The 26518-nt window shown below is 39.3% G+C and overlaps 1 protein-coding gene across 1 annotated transcript in view; it reads left to right on the top strand.

Annotated features, from left to right (window-relative positions):
* The first annotated feature begins 17937 nt into the window (after nt 1–17937).
* CHM (CHM Rab escort protein) overlaps nt 17938–26518 on the top strand; it is a 260707-nt gene continuing 252126 nt past the window's right edge. Inside the window, exon 1 of the mRNA XM_043570858.1 lies at nt 17938–18019. Within this exon, the coding sequence (XP_043426793.1) occupies nt 17971–18019 (49 nt within the window). The 5' untranslated portion in view covers nt 17938–17970. The remainder of the gene's footprint in view (nt 18020–26518) is intronic.

Genomic DNA, 26518 nt, shown 5'->3' with positions numbered 1-26518 from the left:
CCTATTCTTGAGGATAATAGCCTTATGAAGAAGAGATCCTATAGTGCCCTGCCATGTAATGTCCCATGTTTCCCAGATCCTGGTGCACCAGGAGTGTCTCCAATGTGTGCTGCATGCATGCTGCTGTTTTGTGCTGACTACTTTATCCTTCAGGCCAGTCATCTGCAGAGGCTCTCTTTGCTTATTGTGGACAGTGTTGGGTCTCTGGCCTAAATGTGGTGCAATCTTACCAGATGTGCTCTGGTCTGCTTGTGAAATAAGACCAGTTGTCACTGCTGCTGGAACCAAGGCCCTGCAAATTTCCTGAGTCAGGAGATGAGGTGTAGGCAGGTATTTAAACTTGTCTTCTGGGTGAGGGGGCCTGCCATGCTGGGACTGAGGCAAGTGTGACTGGAAAGGGGGGGTTCACCTAGAGTGTGGGAGGTAGGGTTTGATGTAAGAAAATTAGGTAGCGAGTATCTGCTGTGCGGTGGTTCCCGCAGGTGGTCCTGTGCTTATGCTGAAGGGTAAGGGAGGAAAATGGCACCTGTCAGTTCCTTTGTTCTGAGAGGGGTCTCTCTATGAATGCTGCCTCTCTGGGACACACTCTGAGATGAGCAAATAACCTCCCCACTGTGTGCCCCAGGCACTCTTCAGATTGCTGTTTCCATGCTGCATGTCCATGGGCTGTTGGCCCTGCCTTCTCTCCAAGAACAGCCCCAATGCCCTCAGGCTCTATTCAAGCCATGCCTGCTAACCTTTAAAAATTCAGTCTTTAACCCTCACTGGTTGCAAGAACTCACAAAATTTAGTCCCTTGTGCTTTCCAAGAAAATTGCTATGAGGATTTATTTCCCCCCATACACTCCCCTGTGTGCTAGTCTGTCTCGCCCTTCTATGCAACTGTGGCTGCCTCCCCAATGCAGCAGCCACGAACCATTTCTCTCTCAAACTGCATCTGTGCACTTTCTACCTTCTTTGATGTGGCCTTTCTCTACCTTCAGTTTTGGAATTTGTTCTGCCAATCTTCAGATAAATTTCTGGGGTATTTAAGATGATTTTATAGTTATCCAATTGTATTCATGGGATGACACAAGCGTAGTGTTCTCTTATTACACTGCCAATTTCCCTTCAGTAAATGTCCTTTTTGCTTGAGCTAGTCTGAGGTGGGATTATGTCACTTGCAACTAACATAGTCTCCAATAATACAGGACTTAAATGGAAGAAGATATATAAACCAATTTCAGAGATCATCAGTAAAGCTTGCATGGAGCAAGTGGCAGCTCAGAGGGATTCTGAAGGAAATGTGTGAGTTTACAATAAAGATAGGAAAAATAAATGCTTTTCAGTGAGAGAAAAAAATTAATACATGGAGACATAAAAATGTTCAGGAAACAGTGACTTGACCAGTTTTGCTGGATCAGAGTATAGGTAGTGGAGGAGTAGTGGTATATAATGCTGGAAAGGTTAGATTAGGGCTTGATTTGACTAAATCATTGGGATGGGATGGGGCATAGATTTCTTGGATGTAGCAGTGGCAGCTCTCACCATGAGAAAGCATGATTGAAATGTCATCTTCAGATTACAGTGCTATTTTTTTACTAGCTACCAAATGCTGAATAAGAAGCTGAAAGGGCGGGCCTATGCTGGCCAACTCCATCTTGTTCTGTGTCCTTCACCTTGACCACGCCTCCTCCCCTTGAGTAACCTCCCGCTCACCTGCCTAACAGGACTCGGACCCTTCCCCAGCCAATCGGCTGAGGCCACAGCCATTACCTCACCAACTGCCCCTAGGCCCCAATAAAACCTTTGTCCTTTTGAAACTCGCTCTCTCTCCCCAGTATCTCACCGTATCTCATGGCTGCGTTGGTGCAGGTAGGGGATTGAGCTCGAGCTAGCTCGAATAAAGGCTCTTTTGCTTTTACATCGGACTCGGCTTCCTGCGGGTCTTTGGGGATCACGAATTCTGGGCATAACAAAGCCACCTAAGAAATTAGTGTTTTAGGGGCACTTGGGTGGCTCAGTCGGTCCAACTCTTGATTTCGGCTCAGGTCATGATCTCACGGTTTGGTGAGTTCAAGCCCTGTGTTGGACTCTGTGCTGACAGCATGGACAGAGCTTGCTTGGAATTCTCTATGTCTCCCTCTCTCTATCCCTCTCCTGCTTGCTTTATCTCTCTCTGTCTCTCTCTCTCTCAAAAATAAATAAACATTAAAGGACTACACAATTTTTTAAAAAGAAAAGAAATTAGTGTCTTAAAAGAATAAACCTTGAGTTGCGGCAAAATGGCGGCTTAGGAGGACGCTGGGCTCACCGCACGTCCTGCTGATCACTTAGATTCCATCTACACCTGCCTAAATAACCCAGAAAACCGCCAGAGGATTAGCAGAACAGAGTCGCCGGAGCCAAACGCAGACGAGAGGCCCACGGAAGAGGGTAGGAAGGGCGGCGAGGCGGTGCGCGCTCCACGGACTGGCGGGAGGGAGCCGGGGCGGAGGGGCGGCTCGCCGGCCAAGCAGAGCCCCCGAGCCGGGCTTGCAAAAGCGGAGGGGCCTGACGGACTGTGTTCCGACAGCAAGCGCGACTTAGCGTCTGGGAGGTCAGAAATTAACAGCTCTGCTCGGAAAGCGGGAAGGCTGGAGGACAAAGGGAGGGAGAGCTGCTGAGCCCCCTGACAACAGAGCTCAGTTTGGTGGGGAACAAAGGCGCTCGCCAGCTCCATTTCCCCCGCCCATCCCCCAGCCGAAATCCCAAAGGGAACCGGTTCCTGCCAGGGAACTTGCTCGCTCCGCGCAAACACCCAACTCTGCGCTTCTGCGGAGCCAAACCTCCGGCAGCGGATCTGACTCCCTCCCGCTGCCACAGGGCCCCTCCTGAAGTGGATCACCTAAGGAGAAGCGATCTAAGCCTGCCCCTCCTGCCCCCGAGCACCTTGCCTACCCACCCCAGCTAATACGCCAGATCCCCAGCATCACAAGCCTGGCAGGGTGCAAGTAGCCCAGACGAGCCACACCACCCCACAGTGAATCCCGCCCCTAGGAGAGGGGAAGAGAAGGCACACACCAGTCTGACTGTGGCCCCAGCGGTGGGCTGGGGGCAGACATCAGGTCTGACTGCGGCCCCGCCCACCAACTCCAGTTATACACCACAGCACAGGGGAAGTGCCCTGCAGGTCCTCACCACGCCAGGGACTATCCAAAATGACCAAGCGGAAGAACTCCCCTCAGAAGAATCTCCAGGAAATAACAACAGCTAATGAGCTGATCAAAAAGGATTTAAATAATATAACAGAAAGTGAATTTAGAATAATAGTCATAAAATTAATCGCTGGGCTTGAAAACAGTATACAGGACAGCAGAGAATCTCTAGCTACAGAGATCAAGGGACTAAGGAACAGTCACGAGGAGCTGAAAAATGCTTTAAACGAAATGCATAACAAAATGGAAACCACCACAGCTCGGCTTGAAGAGGCAGAGGAGAGAATAGGTGAACTAGAAGATAAAGTTATGGAAAAAGAGGAAGCTGAGAAAAAGAGAGATAAAAAAATCCAGGAGTATGAGGGGAAAATTAGAGAATTAAGTGATACACTAAAAAGAAATAATATACGCATAATTGGTATCCCAGAGGAGGAAGAGAGAGGGAAAGGGGCTGAAGGGGTACTTGAAGAAATCATAGCTGAGAACTTCCCTGAACTGGGGAAGGAAAAAGGCATTGAAATCCAAGAGGCACAGAGAACTCCCTTCAGACGTAACTTGAATCGATCTTCTGCACGACATATCATAGTGAAACTGGCAAAATACAAGGATAAAGAGAAAATTCTGAAAGCAGCAAGGGGTAAACGTGCCCTCACATATAAAGGGAGACCTATAAGACTCGTGACTGAACTCTCTTTTGAAACTTGGCAGGCCAGAAAGAATTGGCACGAGATTTTCAGGGTGCTAGACAGAAAAAATATGCAGCCAAGAATCCTTTATCCAGCAAGTCTGTCATTTAGAATAGAAGGAGAGATAAAGGTCTTCCCAAACAAACAAAAACTGAAGGAATTTGTCACCACTAAACCAGCCCTACAAGAGATCCTAAGGGGGACCCTGTGAGACAAAGTCCCAGAGACATCACTATAAGCATAAAACATACAGACATCACAATGACTCTAAACCCGTATCTTTCTATAATAACACTGAATGTAAATGGATTAAATGCGCCAACCAAAAGACATAGGGTATCAGAATGGATAAAAAAACAAGACCCATCTATTTGCTGTCTACAAGAGACTCATTTTAGACCTGAGGACACCTTTAGATTGAGAGTGAGGGGATGGAGAACTATTTATCATGCGACTGGAAGCCAAAAGAAAGCTGGAGTAGCCATACTTATATCAGACAAACTAGACTTTAAATTAAAGGCTGTAACAAGAGATGAAGAAGGACATTATATAATAGTTACAGGGTCTATCCATCAGGAAGAGCTAACAATTATCAATGTCTATGCACCGAATACCGGAGCCCCCAAATATATAAAACAATTACTCATAAACATAAGCAACCTTATTGATAAGAATGTGGTAATTGCAGGGGACTTTAATACACCACTTACAGAAATGGATAGATCATCTAGACACACGGTCAATAAAGAAACAAGGGCCCTGAATGAGACATTGGATGAGATGGACTTGACAGATCTATTTAGAACTCTGCATCCCAAAGCAACAGAATATACTTTCTTCTCGAGTGCACATGGAACATTCTCCAAGATAGATCATATACTGGGTCACAAAACAGCCCTTCATAAGTTTACAAGAATTGAAATTATACCATGCTTACTTTCAGACCACAATGCCATGAAGCTTGAAATCAACCACAGGAAAAAGTCTGGAAAACCTCCAAAAGCATGGAGGTTAAAGAACACCCTACTAACGAATGAGTGGGTCAACCAGGCAATTAGAGAAGAAATTAAAAAATATATGGAAACAAACGAAAATGAAAATACAACAATCCAAACGCTTTGGGACGCAGCAAAGGCAGTCCTGAGAGGAAAATACATTGCAATCCAGGCCTATCTCAAGAAACAAGAAAAATCCCAAATACAAAATCTAACAGCACACCTAAAGGAACTAGAAGCAGAACAGCAAAGGCAGCCTAAGCCCAGCAGAAGAAGAGAAATAATAAAGATCAGAGCAGAAATAAACAATATAGAAACTAAAAAAACTGTAGAGCAGATCAACGAAACCAAGAGTTGGTTTTTTGAAAAAATAAACAAAATTGACAAACCTCTAGCCAGGCTTCTCAAAAAGAAAAGGGAGATGACCCAAATAGATAAAATCATGAATGAAAATGGAATTATGACAACCAATCCCTCAGAGATACAAACAATTATCAGGGAATACTATGAAAACTTATATGCCAACAAATTGGACAACCTGGAAGAAATGGACGAATTCCTGAACACCCACACGCTTCCAAAACTCAATCAGGAGGAAATAGAAAGCTTGAACAGACCCATAACCAGCGAAGAAATTGAATCGGTTATCAAAAATCTCCCAACAAATAAGAGTCCAGGACCAGATGGCTTCCCAGGGGAGTTCTACCAGACGTTTAAAGCAGAGATAATACCTATCCTTCTCAAGCTATTCCAAGAAATAGAAAGGGAAGGAAAACTTCCAGACTCATTCTATGAAGCCAGTATTACTTTGATTCCTAAACCAGACAGAGACCCAGTAAAAAAAGAGAACTACAGGCCAATATCCCTGATGAATATGGATGCAAAAATTCTCAATAAGATACTAGCAAATCGAATTCAACGGCATATAAAAAGAATTATTCACCATGATCAAGTGGGATTCATTCCTGGGATGCAGGGCTGGTTCAACATTCGCAAATCAATCAACGTGATACATCACATTAACAAAAAAAGAGAGAAGAACCATATGATCCTGTCAATCGATGCAGAAAAGGCCTTCGACAAAATCCAGCACCCTTTCTTAATAAAAACCCTTGAGAAAGTCGGGATAGAAGGAACATACTTAAAGATCATAAAAGCCATTTATGAAAAGCCCACAGCTAACATCATCCTCAACGGGGAAAAACTGAGAGCTTTTTCCCTGAGATCAGGAACACGACAAGGATGCCCACTCTCACCGCTGCTGTTTAACATAGTGCTGGAAGTTCTAGCATCAGCAATCAGACAACAAAAGGAAATCAAAGGCATCAAAATTGGCAAAGATGAAGTCAAGCTTTCGCTTTTTGCAGATGACATGATATTATACATGGAAAATCCGATAGACTCCACCAAAAGTCTGCTAGAACTGATACAGGAATTCAGCAAAGTTGCAGGATACAAAATCAATGTACAGAAATCAGTTGCATTCTTATACACTAACAATGAAGCAACAGAAAGACAAATAAAGAAACTGATCCCATTCACAATTGCACCAAGAAGCATAAAATACCTAGGAATAAATCTAACCAAAGATGTAAAGGATCTGTATGCTGAAAACTATAGAAAGCTTCTGAAGGAAATTGAAGAAGATTTAAAGAAATGGAAAGACATTCCCTGCTCATGGATTGGAAAAATAAATATTGTCAAAATGTCAATACTACCCAAAGCTATCTACACATTCAATGCAATCCCAATCAAAATTGCACCAGCATTCTTCTCGAAACTAGAACAAGCAATCCTAAAATTCATATGGAACCACAAAAGGCCCCGAATAGCCAAAGGAATTTTGAAGAAGAAGACCAAAGCAGGAGGCATCACAATCCCAGACTTTAGCCTCTACTACAAAGCTGTCATCATCAAGACAGCATGGTATTGGCACCAAAACAGACACATAGACCAATGGAATAGAATAGAAACCCCAGAACTAGACCCACAAACGTATGGCCAACTCATCTTTGACAAAGCAGGAAAGAACATCCAATGGAAAAAAGACAGCCTCTTTAACAAATGGTGCTGGGAGAACTGGACAGCAACATGCAGAAGGTTGAAACTAGACCACTTTCTCACACCATTCACAAAAATAAACTCAAAATGGATAAAGGACCTAAATGTGAGACAGGAAACCATCAAAACCTTAGAGGAGAAAGCAGGAAAAGACCTCTCTGACCTCAGCCGTAGCAATCTCTTACTCGACACATCCCCAAAGGCAAGGGAATTAAAAGCAAAAGTGAATTCCTGGGACCTTATGAAGATAAAAAGCTTCTGCACAGCAAAGGAAACAACCAACAAAACTAAAAGGCAACCAACGGAATGGGAAAAGATATTCGCAAATGACATATCGGACAAAGGGCTAGTATCCAAAATCTATAAAGAGCTCACCAAACTCCACACCCAAAAAACAAATAACCCAGTGAAGAAATGGGCAGAAAACATGAATAGACACTTCTCTAAAGAAGACATCCGGATGGCCAACAGGCACATGAAAAGATGTTCAGCGTCGCTCCTTATCAGGGAAATACAAATCAAAACCACACTCAGGTATCACCTCATGCCAGTCAGAGTGGCCAAAATGAACAAATCAGGAGACTATAGATGCTGGAGAGGATGTGGAGAAACGGGAACCCTCTTGCACTGTTGGTGGGAATGCAAATTGGTGCAGCCGCTCTGGAAAGCAGTGTGGAGGTTCCTCAGAAAATTAAAAATAGACCTACCCTATGACCCAGCAATAGCACTGCTAGGAATTTATCCAAGGGATACAGGAGCACTGATGCATAGGGCCACTTGTACCCCAATGTTCATAGCAGCACTCTCAACAATAGCCAAATTATGGAAAGAGCCTAAATGTCCATCAACTGATGAATGGATAAAGAAATTGTGGTTTATATACACAATGGAATATTACGTGGCAATGAGAAAAAATGAAATATGGCCTTTTGTAGCAACGTGGATGGAACTGGAGAGTGTGATGCTAAGTGAAATAAGCCATACAGCGAAAGACAGATACCATATGGTCTCACTCTTATGTGGATCCTGAGAAACTTAACAGGAACCCATGGGGGAGGGGAAGGAAAAAAAAAAAAAAGAGGTTAGAATGGGAGAGAGCCAAAGCATAAGAGACTGTTAAAAACTGAGAACAAACTGAGGGTTGATGGGGGGTGGGAGGGAGGAGAGGGTGGGTGATGGGTATTGAGGAGGGCACCTTTTGGGATGAGCACTGGGTGTTGTATGGAAACCAATTTGTCAATAAATTTCAGAAAAAAAAAAAAAAGAATAAACCTTTATTATCTCACAGTTTCTATGAACCAAGATTTCAGGAGTAGCTTAGCTGAGTGGTTCTGTTTTGGGGTCTCTCATGAGGTTGCAGTCTAGATGGCAGCTGAGGCTGTGGTCATCTGAAGGCTTAACTGGAGATGGAAGATACACTTCCAAGATGGATCAACCACTCACATGGCTGCTGGCAAGAGGCCTTGGTTCCCTGCTGCATATGTGCAAAAGCTATTACCACATAGACCTCTCCAAAGAGTTGTTGTAATTTCTCATGAAATGACAGCTGACTTTTCCCAGAGCAAGTGATCCTAGACAGATTAAGGTGGAAATTGCAATGTCTTAAATGACTTGTCCTCTAAAGTCAAACTTCATCATTTCCACAAAATCCTATTTGTACACAGGCTAGCTGATTTTATGTGGCAAGGGACTGCACAAGGGCATGACTTCCAGGATATGAGTCCCATTGATGCCATTTTGGAGGCTGGCTGGCTGCCACAGTTTTGATTTTCCCATCTTGATTAATACTTGTAATTTGCATACTACTGTAGAGTAATTAGGACTGAAACTGAGGTTTCACCATTAATGCAGCTAATTTCATGTGTTTTGATAGTTATATATAATATATACTATTTCTGACAGACTCCATATGATACCATGCTTATATTGGGAGCATTGTATGGAGGTTTGAATGCTAGGATGAATTGGCATTAGTTGTTTTATTTTTAATCATGTCATGACGTCATATTAATATTTAATACATCACTTACTACTCCAAATTTAACATTAAAAATTACAGAAACCAATATTGCAGTGACAGAGATTCCTAACCATGAATAAATGGGCAAAAAAGAATGAAATACACTTCCCCAGAGGTTTTAAGAATAAAAATAGCTTTTTCCAGCTGCCTGGAGTAATTTGGCTATGAAATGAGCTGAAGGCAAAAGGAGAGATCAATTTTTTTTAAAATATGTTTTATCCTATGATTTCTTGAGCATTATTTAGACTTGAACTAATATTTCTAGCATTTTAATAGTGCTAATAAAAACTTCTTTCAGGGGTGCCTGGGTGGCTCAGTCTGTTAAGCGGCCTACTTCGGCTCAGGTCAAGATCTCAGTTTGAGTCCCACATTGGGCCCTGTGCTGCAGCTCAGAGCCTGGAGCCTGCTTCGGATTCTGTGACTCCCTCTCTCTCTGCCCCTCATCAGCTCATACTCTGTCTCTCTCAAAAATAAATAAACATTAAAAAATAATTTTAAAACCTTTTTAAGCTGTAATTTTCAGGTGGAGAAATAGTTTACAAAGAACTGTCTGTAACTGCCTCTTATTTTATAGGGCCTGTGTACTAATTTGTTCTTGGCTACATGGGCACTTTAAAATCTTTTAAACAAAATTCTTTTTGTCTCAATATTAATCCAAGCTACCTGAAGAAAAGGGGGTTTTACTGTAAGGATACACTGGAATTTACAGGAATTGAAGGATAAAACAAAACACAGCTGATCTTCATGGGACAGAGATCACAACTCTTCTCTCAGGGCAGGAACTTGCTCTTGCTCTCATGGCAATCATACTGCTCTCTCCATATCTCCTCTACTCTCCTTTCTCTTTAGCAGTTGACTTCCTCTAGTACCTATCTTGATTAAGTGCATACAAAAGATGGATGCCTTACATAATGGCTGCTCCAACTCACCTTACAGTGAAGTCGAATCTCAGTATTTTGTTTTGGCTTTTCTTATACTGCATCTTCTATGTCATTTATTTAGATTTAGACTCCTGAAAAGGGAGTCTGATTGGCTCAGGTTATCTTTTTAAAACAGGCCTCAAGTTTAGGCATAAATCTTTGCAAGCCATGGTTTCTCTTGGGTCAGCTTTATTCTTTGTCCTCAATCAACTATGGTTAGAGGCTTGAAGTCATGTGGCATTTAAAACATGACTGTGGCCTTTTGGCAGGAGGAAGGAGGGAAAGCATCCATGAGAAGGTATAGTGGCGATGGTAGACATTAGTACTATAGAAATATAGAGACAATTCCTGCTTTTTAGCAGGTATTTCATATATTTCTCTCCACACTCCTATTTTGTACCTATAAAGAATATAAAATATAGTTCAAATGCCCTCATTATAGTCAAACTTGTCACAAAGTTAGTCCAAACATGAAATGACTCTATTCCTAATGGTTTGAGTCATACATTGACTGAATAAAACATTATCCTTGAGGATTAAAGAAAATAAAAGTTCTGAATCTTAGGTTATTCAACTATTTCCTGATAAAGATTAATTAATTAAAAATGCTTTTGCATTGAAAAACAACATAAATGCATTATAGTAAAAAAAACTATACTGATAAAGTACAAGTAATAAGAGAGACTATTAGTACAAACTATAGAATATTTTAAAATTTTATTATGAATAGCCATGTTAAAAACTTTGATATGAGGTTTTGTAAGCAAATTTGGGGGGAATAATTCACCCTCTGAGATTAAATATATCTTTAAATTAAGAAGTTTTTTTCTTATTATGGGGTGCCTGGGTCGCTCAGTCAGTTAAGTGTTCAACTTCAGCTTAGGTCATGATCTCAGGGTTGGTGAGTTCGAGCCCTGCATCAAGCTCTACACTGACAGCGTGGAGCCTGCTGGGGATTTCTGTCTCCCTCTCTCTCTGTCCCTCCCCACTTGTGCTCTATCTCTCTTTCAAAATAAATAAGCAAACATTTTTAAGAAAAAAAGATTTTTTTAATGAAAAATGAAAAATCAAATATTATTCAAATGTGAACCCATCCCATATTGCAGTTTTCATGTGTTCACTCATTCATTCATTCTTTATATTTAAATGTTTTTAAGTTTATTAATTTTTAGAGAGAGAGAGAGAGGGAGAGCACATGAGACTGGGGTAGCGGCAGAGAGAGAGGGAAGAGAGAATCCAAAACAGGCTCCACTCTGTCAGCATGGAGCCTGATGTGGGGCTCAAACTCACGAATTGTGAGATCATGACGTGAGCCGAAACCAAGAGTAGGACACAACTGACTGAGTCACTCAGTACCCCATTCTTAATTTATTTAAAACATACTTCTGATATAGTGGAAATAATTGCTCTCACAACATTGATTATCGTTGAAGGTAAAAATGAACATGAACTCAAAGAACCTGAATTTTATACAACAGAAAATAGTATGATGGGATAATATTTGTATATATTTGAAATGGAAAAGTCCAAGCTGACTTCAACTGGGTATACCTCAAAGAGTGCGTATGCTCACAAAAGTACAACTTTGGGTAGTTTCAGGTTATTCTCCAGTAGACTGGATTTTCTCCACTTCTAGCTATGTTTTACTGTCCAGAATACTTGTGCTCATGAATTTTTATTATCACTACAACCACAGGGTTAGAGATAGAAAATTTTTAATTCAAAGCAAGCTCAAACATTAGTTCTGCATTAAAAAAAGTTTTTCCTTTGTAAGTCTGAAACTTGTATTAAGGAGTTAATAATTTACTTCCTTAACTGTTATTGCTTGTTTTTCACAGTGTTAAGAGATACACATTCATACAGACATAACTATTTTCTAAGAAGCTCTTGTAAACTTAAAGATAAACTTAGAGTATCGGTGGTTTATCTGGCACTCTTACTTTAGTTTATACTAGATCAGTGTCTGGTAAGTTTGGTTGTTTACAATATAGTAAGAATGAGATTCCATGGTAGTGAAGTGAATTTGTGTGTGTACGTGTGTGCACACATGGGTGTGTAAAATTATATGACTGCTGGATCATAAACTGTACTAGTAACACTGACATTTGGAACAAGTATGTATGTAATAGTTCTGGTCCATCTGGTCCCATTATCACTCCTAGAAATTTTTTTGCTGTGTCTTAATGATGGTGGGACAAAAACATCATCTGTGAAACACACAAGAAATGTTATTCTGAGTTAGACCAATAGTCCAGCCTAGTGTTTCCCAAAGTATGTTCTTCCTTTAAAGGTTATTTTGTCAAGTATACTAAATTTTTTTAAGGTTATTAAGAAATCTTCATAGCTCACATGTATATTTATTATAAAATATCTGAAGAATCCTCCAGTAAAGAAACCATTTGACTTTTATTGCTCTCTAATTGTATTTGATAGTGCAACCCCTATTAACATCCTACAGAATTACTTTTCCCCAGAAGACACTTTGGGAAAAAGGCTGGCCATGGCACTGAAAGGTGTTTCATAGGGGATTATTTTAGATATCCACTCCTTCAGCATTTAAGAAACATTTATTAAGCTCTTATTCAATTACAGGCATCTTCTAGATTCTTAGGAGTCAGTGAACAAAGATCCCTACCCTCATAGTACTAACTTTTACAGTCCTTGAATTTATATAAGCCTTTCTTAAATATGCTTATATGTTCAATTCCCAAGCCATTAGGGAAGGAGAGAATTTGTATTTTACTTAAGAAAAAATTACATATTCTATAATACCACATGTCAAAAATAACTATTAACATGAAAAGTTTTATTTTGGTCACATGAATTTAAAACCCAAAAGTCAGAGGAATATTGAGAGGATCAATATGGTGTCATATCATTTGACATATGAATAAAACAATTCACTAGTCTGCAGGATAAATTTAAAATGAGAAAATGCCGAATCACCAAATATATGCATTTAAAATGTTGACAAATACTGCCAAATTTCTTTCAACAAATTGTATCAATTTCCACTTCCATTAGCACTGTATGAGTGAGCTTGCTCCCTCAGAAGTTTATCAATACTGTATGCTATCAAATAATTTCATTTTTGCCAATCTGATTGATGGAAGTTGGTATCTCCCACATGCTCACAATGACAGCTGCTGCTATTACTACTACTACTACTGCTGCTGCTACCATTTATTGAGTGCTTACTACCATCAAATACAGTGTTAAGGGCTTTATTTACCCCTCATAACTCCCGTGGAGGGTAAGTTATATTATTGTTGCAATTTTACATATGAGGAAACTGAGGTTAAGAAATGTTAAGTAACTTATCCGAGACCATTCAGTTGGTAGAAGATAAAATTGGGGCTCCAACCTAGGAAGTCTGGCGAAGAGTCTGAACTCATAACCATTATTCTATACTGCCTCTCCAAGAAAATGATGTTCATTGCAATATCATTTGTTGTAGGAAAAAACTAAATATCCATCAATAGAGGAATATTAAGTAAAATCATGGCATATTCATACAATGGAATTATAGGAAAGCATTAAAAATGAGGTGTCCCTATATGTTCTGAGAACACAGGATCTCCTAAATATATTATGTAAAAAAATACAGGTGGCAGAATTTCTCTATTTAAGGGATGATTAATATTCATTTGTATAAATCTATGTAAACATATATGTATCTATGTGTGTATATATATATGTGTGTGTGTGTGTATACATATATATGTGTGTGTGTGTATATATATATATATATATATATATATATATATCTCCATCTGTTGATGAACACTGAAGTTGTTTCTATATCTTGGCTACTGTGAATAATGTTGCAATGAACATAGGAGTGCAGATATATCTTTGAGATAGTGATTTTATTTGCTTTGGATATATACCCAGAAGTGGGATTTCAGCAGATATTTTTCAGTGCCTACTATATGCTAGGCACTGAATGATGGTACTGGAAATATAATGATGAAAAACATAGGTATGGCCCTCGCCTTTGCATAACTCACCTCCTAGGAGGGTAACAGATGTAAAATAAGAAACTGCATAAGTAATTTGATATTTCCAATCATGAAAAGTTGAACAAAGGAGAAGTATAGGGTGAAAGGAGACTTAAGGTAGATTGAGGATTAGATGAAGACTTACAAGAGAAAGTGATATTCTGAATGAACTGCAAAATGAGTAGGATTAAGCTAGGAGAAAGGGAGAAGAAGGACAAAAGTATACCTCAGGAATATGGAAGAACATGAATGAAGGCCCTGAAGAAGGAAGGAGCATGGTGTATCAGACAAAATGAAGGAGAGACAATATGGATGGAGCTTAGAGAGAGAAGGGTGACAGGTATGACAAGAGCCTGGAAAGTTCAGCAGGGACTTTTAGACCATGCTTAAAATTTTGGAGTGTATTTTAAGAGTAATGGGAAATCATGTCGATTTTAGGTAGGGGAGGACATAATTAGATTTGAATTTTTTTAAGATCTAATTTTTAAGTAACCTCTATGCCCAATGTGGGTCTTGAACTCACAACTCTGAGACCAAGAGTCACATGCTCCACCAACTAAGCCAGCCAGGTGCCCTTATATTTGAATTAAAATTTTTTTAAATCTTTTTTTAAAAAAAGTTTATTGGGGCGCCTGGGTGGCGCAGTCGGTTAAGCGTCCGACTTCAGCCAGGTCACGATCTCGCGGTCCGTGAGTTCGAGCCCCGCGTCAGGCTCTGGGCTGATGTCTCAGAGCCTGGAGCCTGTTTCCGATTCTGTGTCTCCCTCTCTCTCTGCCCCTCCCCCGTTCATGCTCTGTCTCTCTCTGTCCCAAAAATAAATAAAAAACGTTGAAAAAAAAAGTTTATTTATTTTGAGAGAGAGAGTGCAAGCAGGGTAGGGGCAGAGAGAGAGGGAGGGAGAGAGAGAATCCCAATCTGTGCTGACAGTGTGGAGTCTGATGCATGGCTCAACCTCACAAACTGTGAGATCATGACCTGAGCTGAAATCAAGAGTTAGCCGCTAAAATGACTGAGCCACCCAGATGCCCCTAGATTTGAATTTTTAAGAGTTTACTCTCCTCAACAGTGGACTGGAGAGAAGCAAGCATAAATCAAGGGTTGAGCTGGGGCCTATTGTAGTAGTCTAGGCAAGAGATTACGGGGGCAGTCCAGATTGAGAGGTGGGTATGTTTACAATATAACTTTGAGATAGATATGGCAAGAGTTGATGATGAAGTGGTTTAAGAGTGAAAGAGAATAATATATCAAGGATAATTCTTAAGTTTTTGACTTGAGTAACTAATTAGAAGGTAGTACCACTTCTGAGGTAGGGAACACTGGATGAAGAGGTTTGGGAGTGGGGCTGAAATGTTCAGGAGTTCAGTAGTGGACATGTTCAGAAGAGATGTTGAATAAGGGATTGGATATATGGATCTGGAGCTCAAAGGAAAGGCCAGGGATAGAGACCATTAAATTACCAGTTTATAAACATTTGTTATGTCAGATCACACAGTTATGTAACCTTCTGAATACAAGGTAAATATTCAGGGAATCATGGTTTTCAACTCAGGAAACCATTAAGTACAAAATTAGGATCACAGTGATTTAATAGGGTAAGTCAATATGTATCCATCATCTCGTACTATGACTTATCCAAATAAAATATTTCACTTCTCAAAAATAGACATCCTTAGAATAACAGAATAGACAGCAATTAAGCTGCTTTGCTTCATGCTATTTTACGACATTATCAACCCCTATATTTGTCTTTACTTTACAGGAGATCTATAAAAATACATTTGAAATAAAAGGTATTTTGAACACTTTCTCCATGCAGAGGCTTTTAATTTTTTCTAATGTAACCATATTTTCCATGTTCAGAGAGTGTGTAATAGAGAAAGGACAGCTAAATATAGGCTGGCAAATTTATTTTTCTAAGGGTCCTGCTTTCTAACTTCAGAATAAAAGGGATTTCATATTTGAGGCAAAACATATTGGAATATTAGCATGACAGAGCAATTACTTGTTTATTTTGTTTTATACCCTATTAGATGTAAACTTAATGAAGTCAGAGGTTTTTGTCTGTTTTATTCATTGCTGTAATTCCATCATCTAAATCAGTGTTTTGCACATAGTAGGTATTCAATAAATATTTGAGGAAAATTGAATGAAATGATAAGTAGTGTCTTCACAGTGTGTCTGATTGTTATAAAATTTCTGAATCCATAGAAAGATACACTCATATTGAAAAAGATACACACACAAGTATACAGATATTGCCAAAGTATGATAGAGATACCTTAATTTATCATGTTTTTAACTACCCATCCATAGCTTCTCACTGTTAAAGGAGATTTTGGAAAGTTTCCTGTGTTTACTCTGGGAAATCTATTAATTTTCATTTCCACTGATGGTATTAAGAATCTCATAGATCTAACAGATAAGATCTATTTCACTTCTGATAGTACTCAAAACTTTCTTTTCATATCAAGGCAAATGGCAGTGTGATTTACTGAACAATACCTTACACTTCTCAAAGAAATCTCTTACACAAAATATTCATCAGAGGACCGTATCACAAAAGAATTGTTCAATACATCCAGATAACCCATAAAATAAATTAATGAAGCATGTAAAATGTTGCTAAAGATTATGGCAAAATGCAGCAAAACAAAACAAAACTCAACCCCAGTAAAGTACAGTTTTAAAGAATTTTCATGGAACCTTAGCAAAGAAACAGGTATTGAGCATCTTCAAAATATGACACATGATAGTTGTGGGTAGATATAAAGATGGAATACTCAGTCCCTCTGTATTCACAGTACTTACCATCTATTAAGGGAGTCAGAACTAACCAGTTCAGCAAACACTGGCATCCTACTAAGCAAGAGGCCCACGTTAGATGCAGGGGGTAAAAAGATAAGGCACAGTCCCTGTCATAGAAGGTCTTATAATTTAGGCCTATCTGGGTGTGTATTTTTGTACATATGTAGATATGTGTACTGTATAGGAACCAACCTAAATGCAAATAATTTCAGGGCAATATGGAAGACTATGACAGAATGTTAGCACTACCTATGGAAATTTAACCCAATATAGGGAGGACATAAAAGGAGGAAGTGGTAGAAGCTAAACTGAATCTTAAGGACATGTTAGGTAGAGAATGGGAAGATAATCCCATGATGGAGGAACAACAGTGTGTGACTGGGAAACCACAAACGATTCAGAGGACAAGTTGTGTAAGGGAAGGTCCACTACTGCACTCGCTTTGAATTATTTTGAAACGCTTATAAAATAACTACACAACGAACCCTAAAGCCCCTCATCAAATACAATCACTTTACTATAAAGGCCATTTTATCATGGTCATTTCTGCAGCAGCTTATCAGAAGAATCTTGTATGGACTCCGTGCATATGTATAAAAAACTAGATTCAGAATCATTAGACGCTTATCAAGCAACTACTATGCTTTCATATCTTTTTTCACTGCTGTAAAGCAAGGCTAATTTTCTAAATATATACTGCCGGATGTCCGGCTGGACTAACTAGAACAAATGCAGACTCAATTTAGGTTCCATTCTGGAGAAAGTAGGGCTAGACTAGGACGAGACGGTTTTCGTGGGTTTTCGTTGGGGAGGTATGGAGGCAAAAAATATATGGGATATAGTTTTAAAGTGTTGGTGCGTAAAATTATGCCTCAGAGGCCAAAACAAAAGAACAGACACGCTAGCGGGAACAGTTTCAAGACTGGAATGAAAATTTCCTTTGTTCACAGAGCAATCCCCTTTCAATTTCACTCCACCCTTCATATATTCCAATTCTTGCTTCATCGTCAAGGGACACCCAGGTTTCCCCACATTCATCCTAGCTAGCTAGAGTGAAAATCTCCACCTCATTACTACCTCAAACCTCCAGGCTAAATGCGCCACTGCACTCTGCCTAGAAAATAAATTGAACTTTTAACATTCGCCTAAACATTTCAAATAAAATGTTGTAGCCGCCTACCTGGACCGGCCACCCAAGAACTACAATATCCAGAATGCACTGTTTTCCCTTCCGCCTTCTACCAGGGCAATGCCTGACTTGATCTCATTTCCACAAGCGATAGTCACATGACACGTTTTCTCTCAAGATGGCGGATAATCTCCCTTCGGAGTTTGACGTGATCGTAATAGGGACGGGTATGTGTGGCTCTGGTACTCCCCGAACAAAGTGTAGGAAGTCTATCTCGTTCCTACCTTTTCTGTCAGTGGCGAAGGTTGGTGAGAAATGCCGGGGGTTGAGCATAGCAGGGAGGACTGGAAGGAAGTGAGGTAGTGTGGAGTCAGCGCGGGAGTTAGCAGCTCCAGGGAGGGGCTTGGACCCACGGTACTTACCGCCGTTTGAGTAGGGGTCGATCTGATCGATGCCGATTGCTGAGGTTGGTTGCTGCGGGTGGTTCCTGTAATTTCCTTAGAGGGTGGTGGGTTTTGCAGTGTCATGAGAATGGAGGATCGGGACTTTATCCATGGAGACGCCTTTTGGCATAACATGATCCCCACCTTGTTGATTTCAAGGCGATATTCTCCGTAATTTTGTCTCGCCCTTTAGTAGGAGTTTTTCATATATTTATGTAGTCCTAGGGTGTATTGCAGCTCGGATACAGCTTAGCCTTCAATTTTTCGAGAAGGATGCTCAGGTGTTGTTCATGTGCGTATTAATTACTAGGACCAAGAAACGGATTCTTTTATGTTGAGAGGCCTGGGGAATTGTATTTTGTTGAGGTAGCCATAATTCCTGCTTTATGATGCTGAAAGGTAGCGTTTTGCTTTCTGACACCCACCTATCTACTCACAACTAAATGAGCTGAGAAGCTTCTGTGAATTCCATTTCAGGTGTGTGACCTTATCTTCCCCTTGTTTTCCCATCATTTATTCTCCATGTTTTGGGTGGAGCCAGAAAATCCCCTTCAATATCTAGTTGACAAATTCAACGTGCCACTTGTGGTAGAAGACATTTGGCAGCAGTTAGTATTTTGTTTTTTAACAGTGTAAAGTGTGGATTTGAAATGTGGTGAAATAGGTTGTTGAGTGGGGTTTTCTGCTGTTTGCAGAATGTGGTAGGCCGGAAAAGCTCTGGTGGATGAATACCTGTCCATTGTGTTAATGAATGGAGTTCGCTGTTTTCTCAAACAGTAGGGGCAGCCATGTTGCCAGGGCCGAGTAAAAATTATAGCTACCTGGTTTTGAATGCTTATTATTTGCTAATCGATGTGCTAAGCACTTTACAAGCCGTATGCAATTCTCACAACCACCTCGTTAGAGTAGGTATTCTCTACACTTTACAGAAGAGGAAACTGGGGCTTAGAAAGGTTGCAGTGTGCTCAAGATCACACAGCTGGTAAATTTCCAAAGGCCCATTCCATCTCAGAAGGAGAATCAGTGGTTCAGACCCTTAGAGTTAACCCATATAACTCTAATATACTCTAATAATTGGGAAAAGTTACTAGATCTTGCAGGTATTTAAATATACCTGTTTGAATTACTAGGGCATTTACTCTCTCTGAGCCTCAGTTTCCTTGTTTTTATTTATTTATTTATTTATTTATTTTTCAACGTTTATTTATTTTTGGGACAGAGAGAGATAGAGCATGAACGGGGGAGGGGCAGAGAGAGACGGAGACACAGAATCAGAAACAGGCTCCAGGCTCTGAGCCATCAGCCCAGAGCCTGACGCGGGGCTCGAACTCACGGACCGCGAGATCGTGACCTGGCTGAAGTCGGACGCTTAACCGACTGCGCCACCCAGGCGCCCCAACCTTGTTTTTAAATACAGAGAGGGTACACTAGATATCCTTTCAGGTGTTGTCTAATCAAAAATTCTTATTGTAGTGGCACTTGGGTAATTGTTCTCAGGACAGCAAAGACATGTTTATTCCCATCCTGAAAACTGCATGGCTGCAGATAACTTGTCTGTAGCTGCTGTGAACAAATGTTGGATGAGAGCTGGAAGGAGCCTATAGACTATTCATTTGTTCTCTCCACTCTATTTTGAAACTGAGAAGAACATCCATTTTTGAATAGTTGTTAATACCATACTTGGATTCTATATTATTGCCTTCCTTTTTTTTACCTAGAAAGTTGGGGTGTTTTTAAAATTTTTTGAAACATTAAGAGATTTTTTTCCTATCTGGATTCAAATTTTAATTGATAAGAGTGCTAATTCCTATTAAATGCTACTAATTCTTATAATAAATAGTTTGCTTTCTGGTTCAGTTCATAATATGAACTATTTTAATTCTGTTAGAGTCTGTTATGGTAGAGGTAGGAAGATGCTGTGTGTGATCCAGAAAATTGAATTAGGTGGCATCTGGTGTATTTAAAAAAAGATTCATTTTAGACTTGTTCCAGTGAGAGTAATATTTCTCAAAGTATGGGAAAAACTTACTTGAATTTAATCTTAAAAGTTGCTTTTCATATCACTTACTGGTGAACATATTCTGAGTTTATCAAGCACATTGCATAAATTCATGTTATGAAGCTTTGTTTTTAGGCATGTCAAGATGGAAAAATTAGTTAAAAGTTGTTTCCCAAATGACTTCAATAATTCCAATCATTATTTAATCGGAATTGTTTAATTTATTTATTTAAATCCAATTTAGTTAACATCTAGTGTAATAATGATTTCAAGAATATAATTTAGTAATTCCTCACTAGATACAACACCCAGTGCTCATCCCAACTAGTGCCCTTCTTAATGCCCATCACCCATTTAGCCCATCCCCCACCCAACACCCATTCAGCAACCCTCAGTTCTCTGTATTTAAGAGTCTCTTAAGGTTTGTGTCCCTCTCTGTTTTTATCTTATTTTTGCTTCTCTTCCTTTATGTTCATCTTTAATTGGAATTATTTTTAATGTGTTTGGAATATTTCTTTTTTGAAATAGTTTGCTGAAAGTAGCCTTAAAAATGTTTGCATTACTAAATACTAGCTTGAGTAAATCTTAGAAAAAGCAGCGTTTCTTAGATTCAGTTTTACTGAAAAAAGCAGAGTTAATCATGCATGTATCACAAACATGAAGAAGTAGGCTATGAAATGTAATTTTTATTTTAGTAAATTTAGTTCTAGTTTATGTCATCAAGAGACCATTGCTTCAAGTAAAATCATGTGGATAATACTTAAATCTCTTTGTCTTTGATTAGTGTTTTTCTGTTTTTTGTTTTTTACTTTACATATCATAAGATTTCCCTTAAGATCATGTTTTGAAGAGATTATGGGAAGATAAAGTTTTGTATGTATTTTCTTAGTTATGTCCATATCCTTTTGATTACAAAATACAGGAAATATCTCTCAGACACCCAAAGGCAGATGAATAAAATAAAGTGTTTGAACTGTGAAAAATAAAGTAGAAAAAGGAAAAAAGGAAGGAAGGCTGACTGGAGTCTCAAAGGAGAGGACAAAACTGGAAATAAATGATGTGTCTAGAAAGTGGCTTTCAGTTGGGGTACACAGTAGTCATTTTCAAGGCATTTTGCCGTTTAAAAATACATTGGAATGATAATTTTGTAGGTTACAGAGAAGTATCCTTGGTTTCAGGTTAAAAATAGTCCCAGTAACATAGCACCTCAATGGAGGTGACATCAGGCAACCTCTGTACTGCAGTCTGCTTCAGAGCCAACAGTTCAACAGAAGAGCAGGCAAGATGGAAGTTAGGAGAGCTGTGGTAATATTGACGTGCTTCTTACATAGTGGAATCCTTCAGGCCCTTAATTAGAGCATATTTATTCTAATTTTAGAAATAATTCTAGTGTTCTCAGAGCATATTAGAAACATCCTATTTAGAAGATACAGTGTTATCAACTTCTACAAAAGCTGTATTTGGGTGGTGTCATTAGACATAAGTGACAGTTCATGTCTTAATAGGAAAGGGAAGAGACAGACACCTAAAGTGCAAGCCTACATCCAACAGTACAATGGCCTGGGACCAGTTTATGTAGTGACAAACACTCATTTTTCAGAGTATTCAACTCACATTTACTGAGAACTTAGTCTCTGCCCTTGTGAAGTTTACGATATTGCCTATTTTCAGAGACTGGTTGAGGTTTCTGACAGTCACATCCACAGAACTGTTTGTTCTTAAACCAATGTGGGCTTTTCATTGCATCCTTTTTGCTTTCTGAAGACCACATAGTGATTCAGTCTGCATCCCTTTTCTTTCTGAAGTACACCACAGACATTATATTTTGGGAGTTCTTTCCCTAAGACGGGCTAGCTTAAAATTTTTCCTGCAGAGGATAAACACATAGATCCCTTTTATTTTAATTTTTATTTTTGAGAGAGAGAGCGAGAGAGAGAGAACACACTTGTGCAGGCCAAGGTGGGGCAGAAAGAGAGGGAGACAGAGTATCCGAAGCAGGTCCTGCTTTGACAGCAGAGAGCCCTATGTGGGACTCAAACTCACAAACCAGGAGATCATGACCTGAGCCAGAGTTGGACGCTTAACTGACTGAGCCACCCAGGTGCCCTAACATAGATCCTTTTTTGTTTTAAAGTTTATTTTTGAGAGAGAGGCAGAGAGAGAGAGGGAGACATAGAATCCAAAGCAGGCTCCAGGCTCTGAGCTGTCATCACAGAGCCTGAATTGGGTCAAACCCACGAACCATGAGATCATGACCTGAGCTGAAGTCGGACGCTTAACCAACTGAGCCACCTAGGTGCCTCTGGATCTTTTTTGACTTAAGAGTTTTATTGCTAAAGATTATGGGGAAAGAAATGAGATAACCAAAATAACAAATATAAGAGAAATTACAAAAGTATTGTTCTTATATTGTGACTACCTTGCTAGATAGTGCTCGACATAGTACAATAATAGATGTGGCAGCATGGTGTGATGGGAATCACTTGACCTTTCTATTGGGTGACTTTGGACAAATTGCATCTCCTCTTGGGATACCAGTTTGTTCATCTGTAAAGTGGGAGATTTGAATTAGGTGACCTATCTACTAGTTGTAAAGTTGAGTGTTCTGCACCATTGTGCATGCAGAAGTGTGACCCTGTGTCCTTGAAAAGGCTAAATTCTGTCTAGTCCTTTCAAGAAGTCAAGTCAGTGTTTAATATACTTTAAAAATTTTTGTATCAAAATGGCTCATAAAAATTTTTTTGGAAACAAGAAGTTGCTTTTATCAGGAAGGGCATGTAGGTAGCACACTTCCATTCTTTGATGTTGGTTAAGAATCAAAAAGTCAACCTTGGCTGGCAGCTCAGTGACTATAATGCTTATGATGGTGGTGGTGTAGCTTTACTTCTCTAAATGTTTGGGGATAGTAGTGCTGCAAGAGGTTTCGTGGAAACATATTTACCAAATATGCCTTTGTGCCAGACTCTGTGCTAAGTGATTTCCCACATACATATTTTATTTAATCTTCTCTCAGGATGGCTGTATGAAGTTCTAACATGACAGGATGTTCATACTTCTCTTTGTATTTCCAAACATACATGCACTTATGGTCCAGAGCTGAGTTTGTTCTTGTTTATTTTTTTTGGTAATTGCAAGATGCCACCTATTTGTGGGTCATGAAATTAATTCCAGCATTAAGAGAAAATAATAGAATATATTAGAATATGTTACATGTAGTAAGGATGAGTATAGTTTTATGAAACAAATATTTCATATATGTATAATAAATCACTATAAAATTCAAGCATATATACTATATACACATTTTTGGGGGGTGGTCAGGAGCAAAAAGTCTTAAAGTCTAGAGGATATTAACTGAGTAACAATGAATAGTAATGGTAATTGTATTTCAAAAGTCCTTTAGTTTTACAAATGCTATACCATCCTTATATTTTATTGACTTTGACATGTATGTGTCTCATTTGAGCAATGTAATTGACAATGTAGTTCTGAAGTGAGACAGACTGGGTTTGAATCAGCTGTGCCTCTTGTGCTACCTCATACATGTTCCTTAAAGCCTAAGTTTCAATATTCTTATCTCTACATGAGAACAAACTTCACAGAGCTCTGTTAAGGATTCGATGAAATAATTCCTATAAAATGCTTAGTAAATACTCAGAAAATGTAGTTGATTTTTATGGCCCATAATTCTATCCCAAGGTGCTTTTATCGTCACTATTGCTACCTGAATGCTTTCAGGAAGGGCTCTTCATGGAAAGCAGAAGAAAGATTCAGGTGTCTGAGTCATTGTCCTCTTTCCCATTGGCTCATTGGTAGGAAAGACCTTTCATTGTGCATCTATTACTACTGTTTCTAACAGATTTCTTATCTGGGTTTACAGGTTTTCTATATTTTTATTTTATTCTTTTTCATTTATCAGCTTTATTTGTCATTTTATTTTGTCTAAATTTTTTTTTTAATTAATTTATTAATTTTAAGAGAGAAAGAGAGAGAGAGTACACAGGGAGGGGCAGAGAGAATCCCAAGCCAGCTCCACACTGCCAGTCAGCCCGATGCAGGGCTTGATCCTACGAACCATAAGACTACTGACCTGAGCTGAAATCAAGAGCCAGACACTTAACCAGCTGAGCCACCCAGGCACCCCTGTTTTGTTTAAAGATTTTGAACAGATTTATCTTCTTTGGGGCATAGTATGAAATGCTTCTTTGTCAGTGTAAGAATGTTGAAGGAGCTAAAGAAAGCCTAAAGATTTTGCTGTTCTGAAAAATGGTTTGCAATTCTTCAGGCATTTATTGATGGAAAAGTATGTCTTTTCTGCTTTCAGTACTGAGGAAAGTAAAGGGAGTTGTCTAATGCTGGAGGAGACTCTTTGGAAGAGGCTTATCCTTCCCTGTAAATCATAGCCAATTCCTCAGAGAGAGCTGCATTTGTTACCAGAGTTCCCTCTGCAGCATCATTTTCATCTCCCTTGCCTCATGTCATTTTCTCTAGTGTTCTCCTGATGTTTTAGAGAACTCAAGCTGCAGCAATTAAAATCAAGTATGGCTGCTCACCATCACATTCCCATGTTTAACATAAAATCCCAATGCACAGAAACAATTACAATTCTGTATAATTGACCTGTTACTCATGCTAAATCACCTGCTATTCAGTTTCAATGCAGAGTCTTTTATTTTTTTATTTTTTATTTTTTTATTTTATTTTATTTTTTTTTCAACGTTTATTTATTTTTGGGACAGAGAGAGACAGAGCATGAACGGGGGAGGGGCAGAGAGAGGGAGACACAGAATTGGAAACAGGCTCCAGGCTCTGAGCCATCAGCCCAGAGCCCGACCCGGGGCTCGAACTCCCGGACCGTGAGATCGTGACCTGGCTGAAGTCGGACGCTTAACCGACTGCGCCACCCAGGCGCCCCAAGCAGAGTCTTTTAACTAAAATGTTAGGTTGTGCGTGCTATGTATATGAATGGTTTTAAAAGTAAAATCAACCGAAAGTCGCTATCAGTTTTTATTAACATATATATTAAAACACTGTGTGTGTGTGTGTGTGTGTGTGTGTGTGTGTGTGTAATATGCTAGACAGATTGGAAACATTTTGGGGTTATTTAGTCATGGCCAAAACAATAGGCATACTTTGAAACATTGACTTACTGTGTTTTTGCTTTTCTAATAATTTTATTAAAGGGCAGTGTAGGGGCGCCTGGGTGGCTTGGTCGGTTGAGCATCCGACTTCGGCTCAGGTCATGATCTCACGGTCTGTGGGTTCGAGCCCCGTGTCGGGCTCTGGGCTGATGGCTCAGAGCCTGGAGCCTGCTTCGGATTCTGTGTCTCCCTCTCTCTCTGACCCTCCCCCATTCATGCTCTGTCTCTCTCTGTCTCAAAAATAAATAAACGTTAAAAAGGGCAGTGTAAAAAGAGATGATAACTTATCACACAGTGATTTTCCAAAGCAGGATTATGAGAGCCATCATATTATCATATTGAGGCTATTTAAAAAATAGTTTGCCAATAAGAGATCAAGGACAGCTTGGCCAGTATGCAAGTATTATTAGCATTAGTGTTATTAATACTTATTAGGGTATTTCATCTCATTGGATTTTACCAAGAATTTAAGTCATAGTACTTGACCAATTTGGTTTATATCACTTTTAGAATAGTACCAACATCTACTTTTTTCCCTATGTAATGTTCTAACATATCTTTTTTTCCAGCCTAGTGTTCACATTGAGTTACAATGGCTATTGGTTAATGGAGTTTTAATCATTTATATTGCTTTGAAATGTTTGGATCATATATCTGTGATCCACATTTGCACATTTGTTAAAACTACTTTCTTTTTTTCTTTTTTCTTCTTCCTCCTTTTTTTTTTGAGTGCAAGCAGGGGAGGGGGACAAAGGGAGAGATAGAACCCCAAGCAGGCTCCACACTCAGCACAGAGCCAGAAGTGGGGCTCGATCTCGGAACCCTGGGATTATATCCCAAGCCAAAATCAAGGGTAGATGCTCAACCAACTGAGCCACCAGGTGCACAAACTACTTTTCTATATATGAGTTTAAAATAATTATTATAGAAAAGTTTACACAAGCTAAAGTATAGAGAAATAGGGCTTTATTTACAGATATAGGGCATATTAGGAAGATGCTGAGTTGTGAGTTCTTTTTTAAATAAAAAAATTTATTTGAGTATAGTCGACACAATTACATTAGTTTCAGATTTACAATTTAGTGATTTGACAAGTTTATATATTACACTATGTTCACCATAAGTGTAGTTACCATCTGTCTC

This window comes from Prionailurus bengalensis, chromosome X, assembly GCF_016509475.1.
Source record: "Prionailurus bengalensis isolate Pbe53 chromosome X, Fcat_Pben_1.1_paternal_pri, whole genome shotgun sequence".
Classification (NCBI taxonomy): domain Eukaryota; kingdom Metazoa; phylum Chordata; class Mammalia; order Carnivora; family Felidae; genus Prionailurus; species Prionailurus bengalensis.
This window is presented reverse-complemented; position numbering and strand designations above follow the sequence as displayed.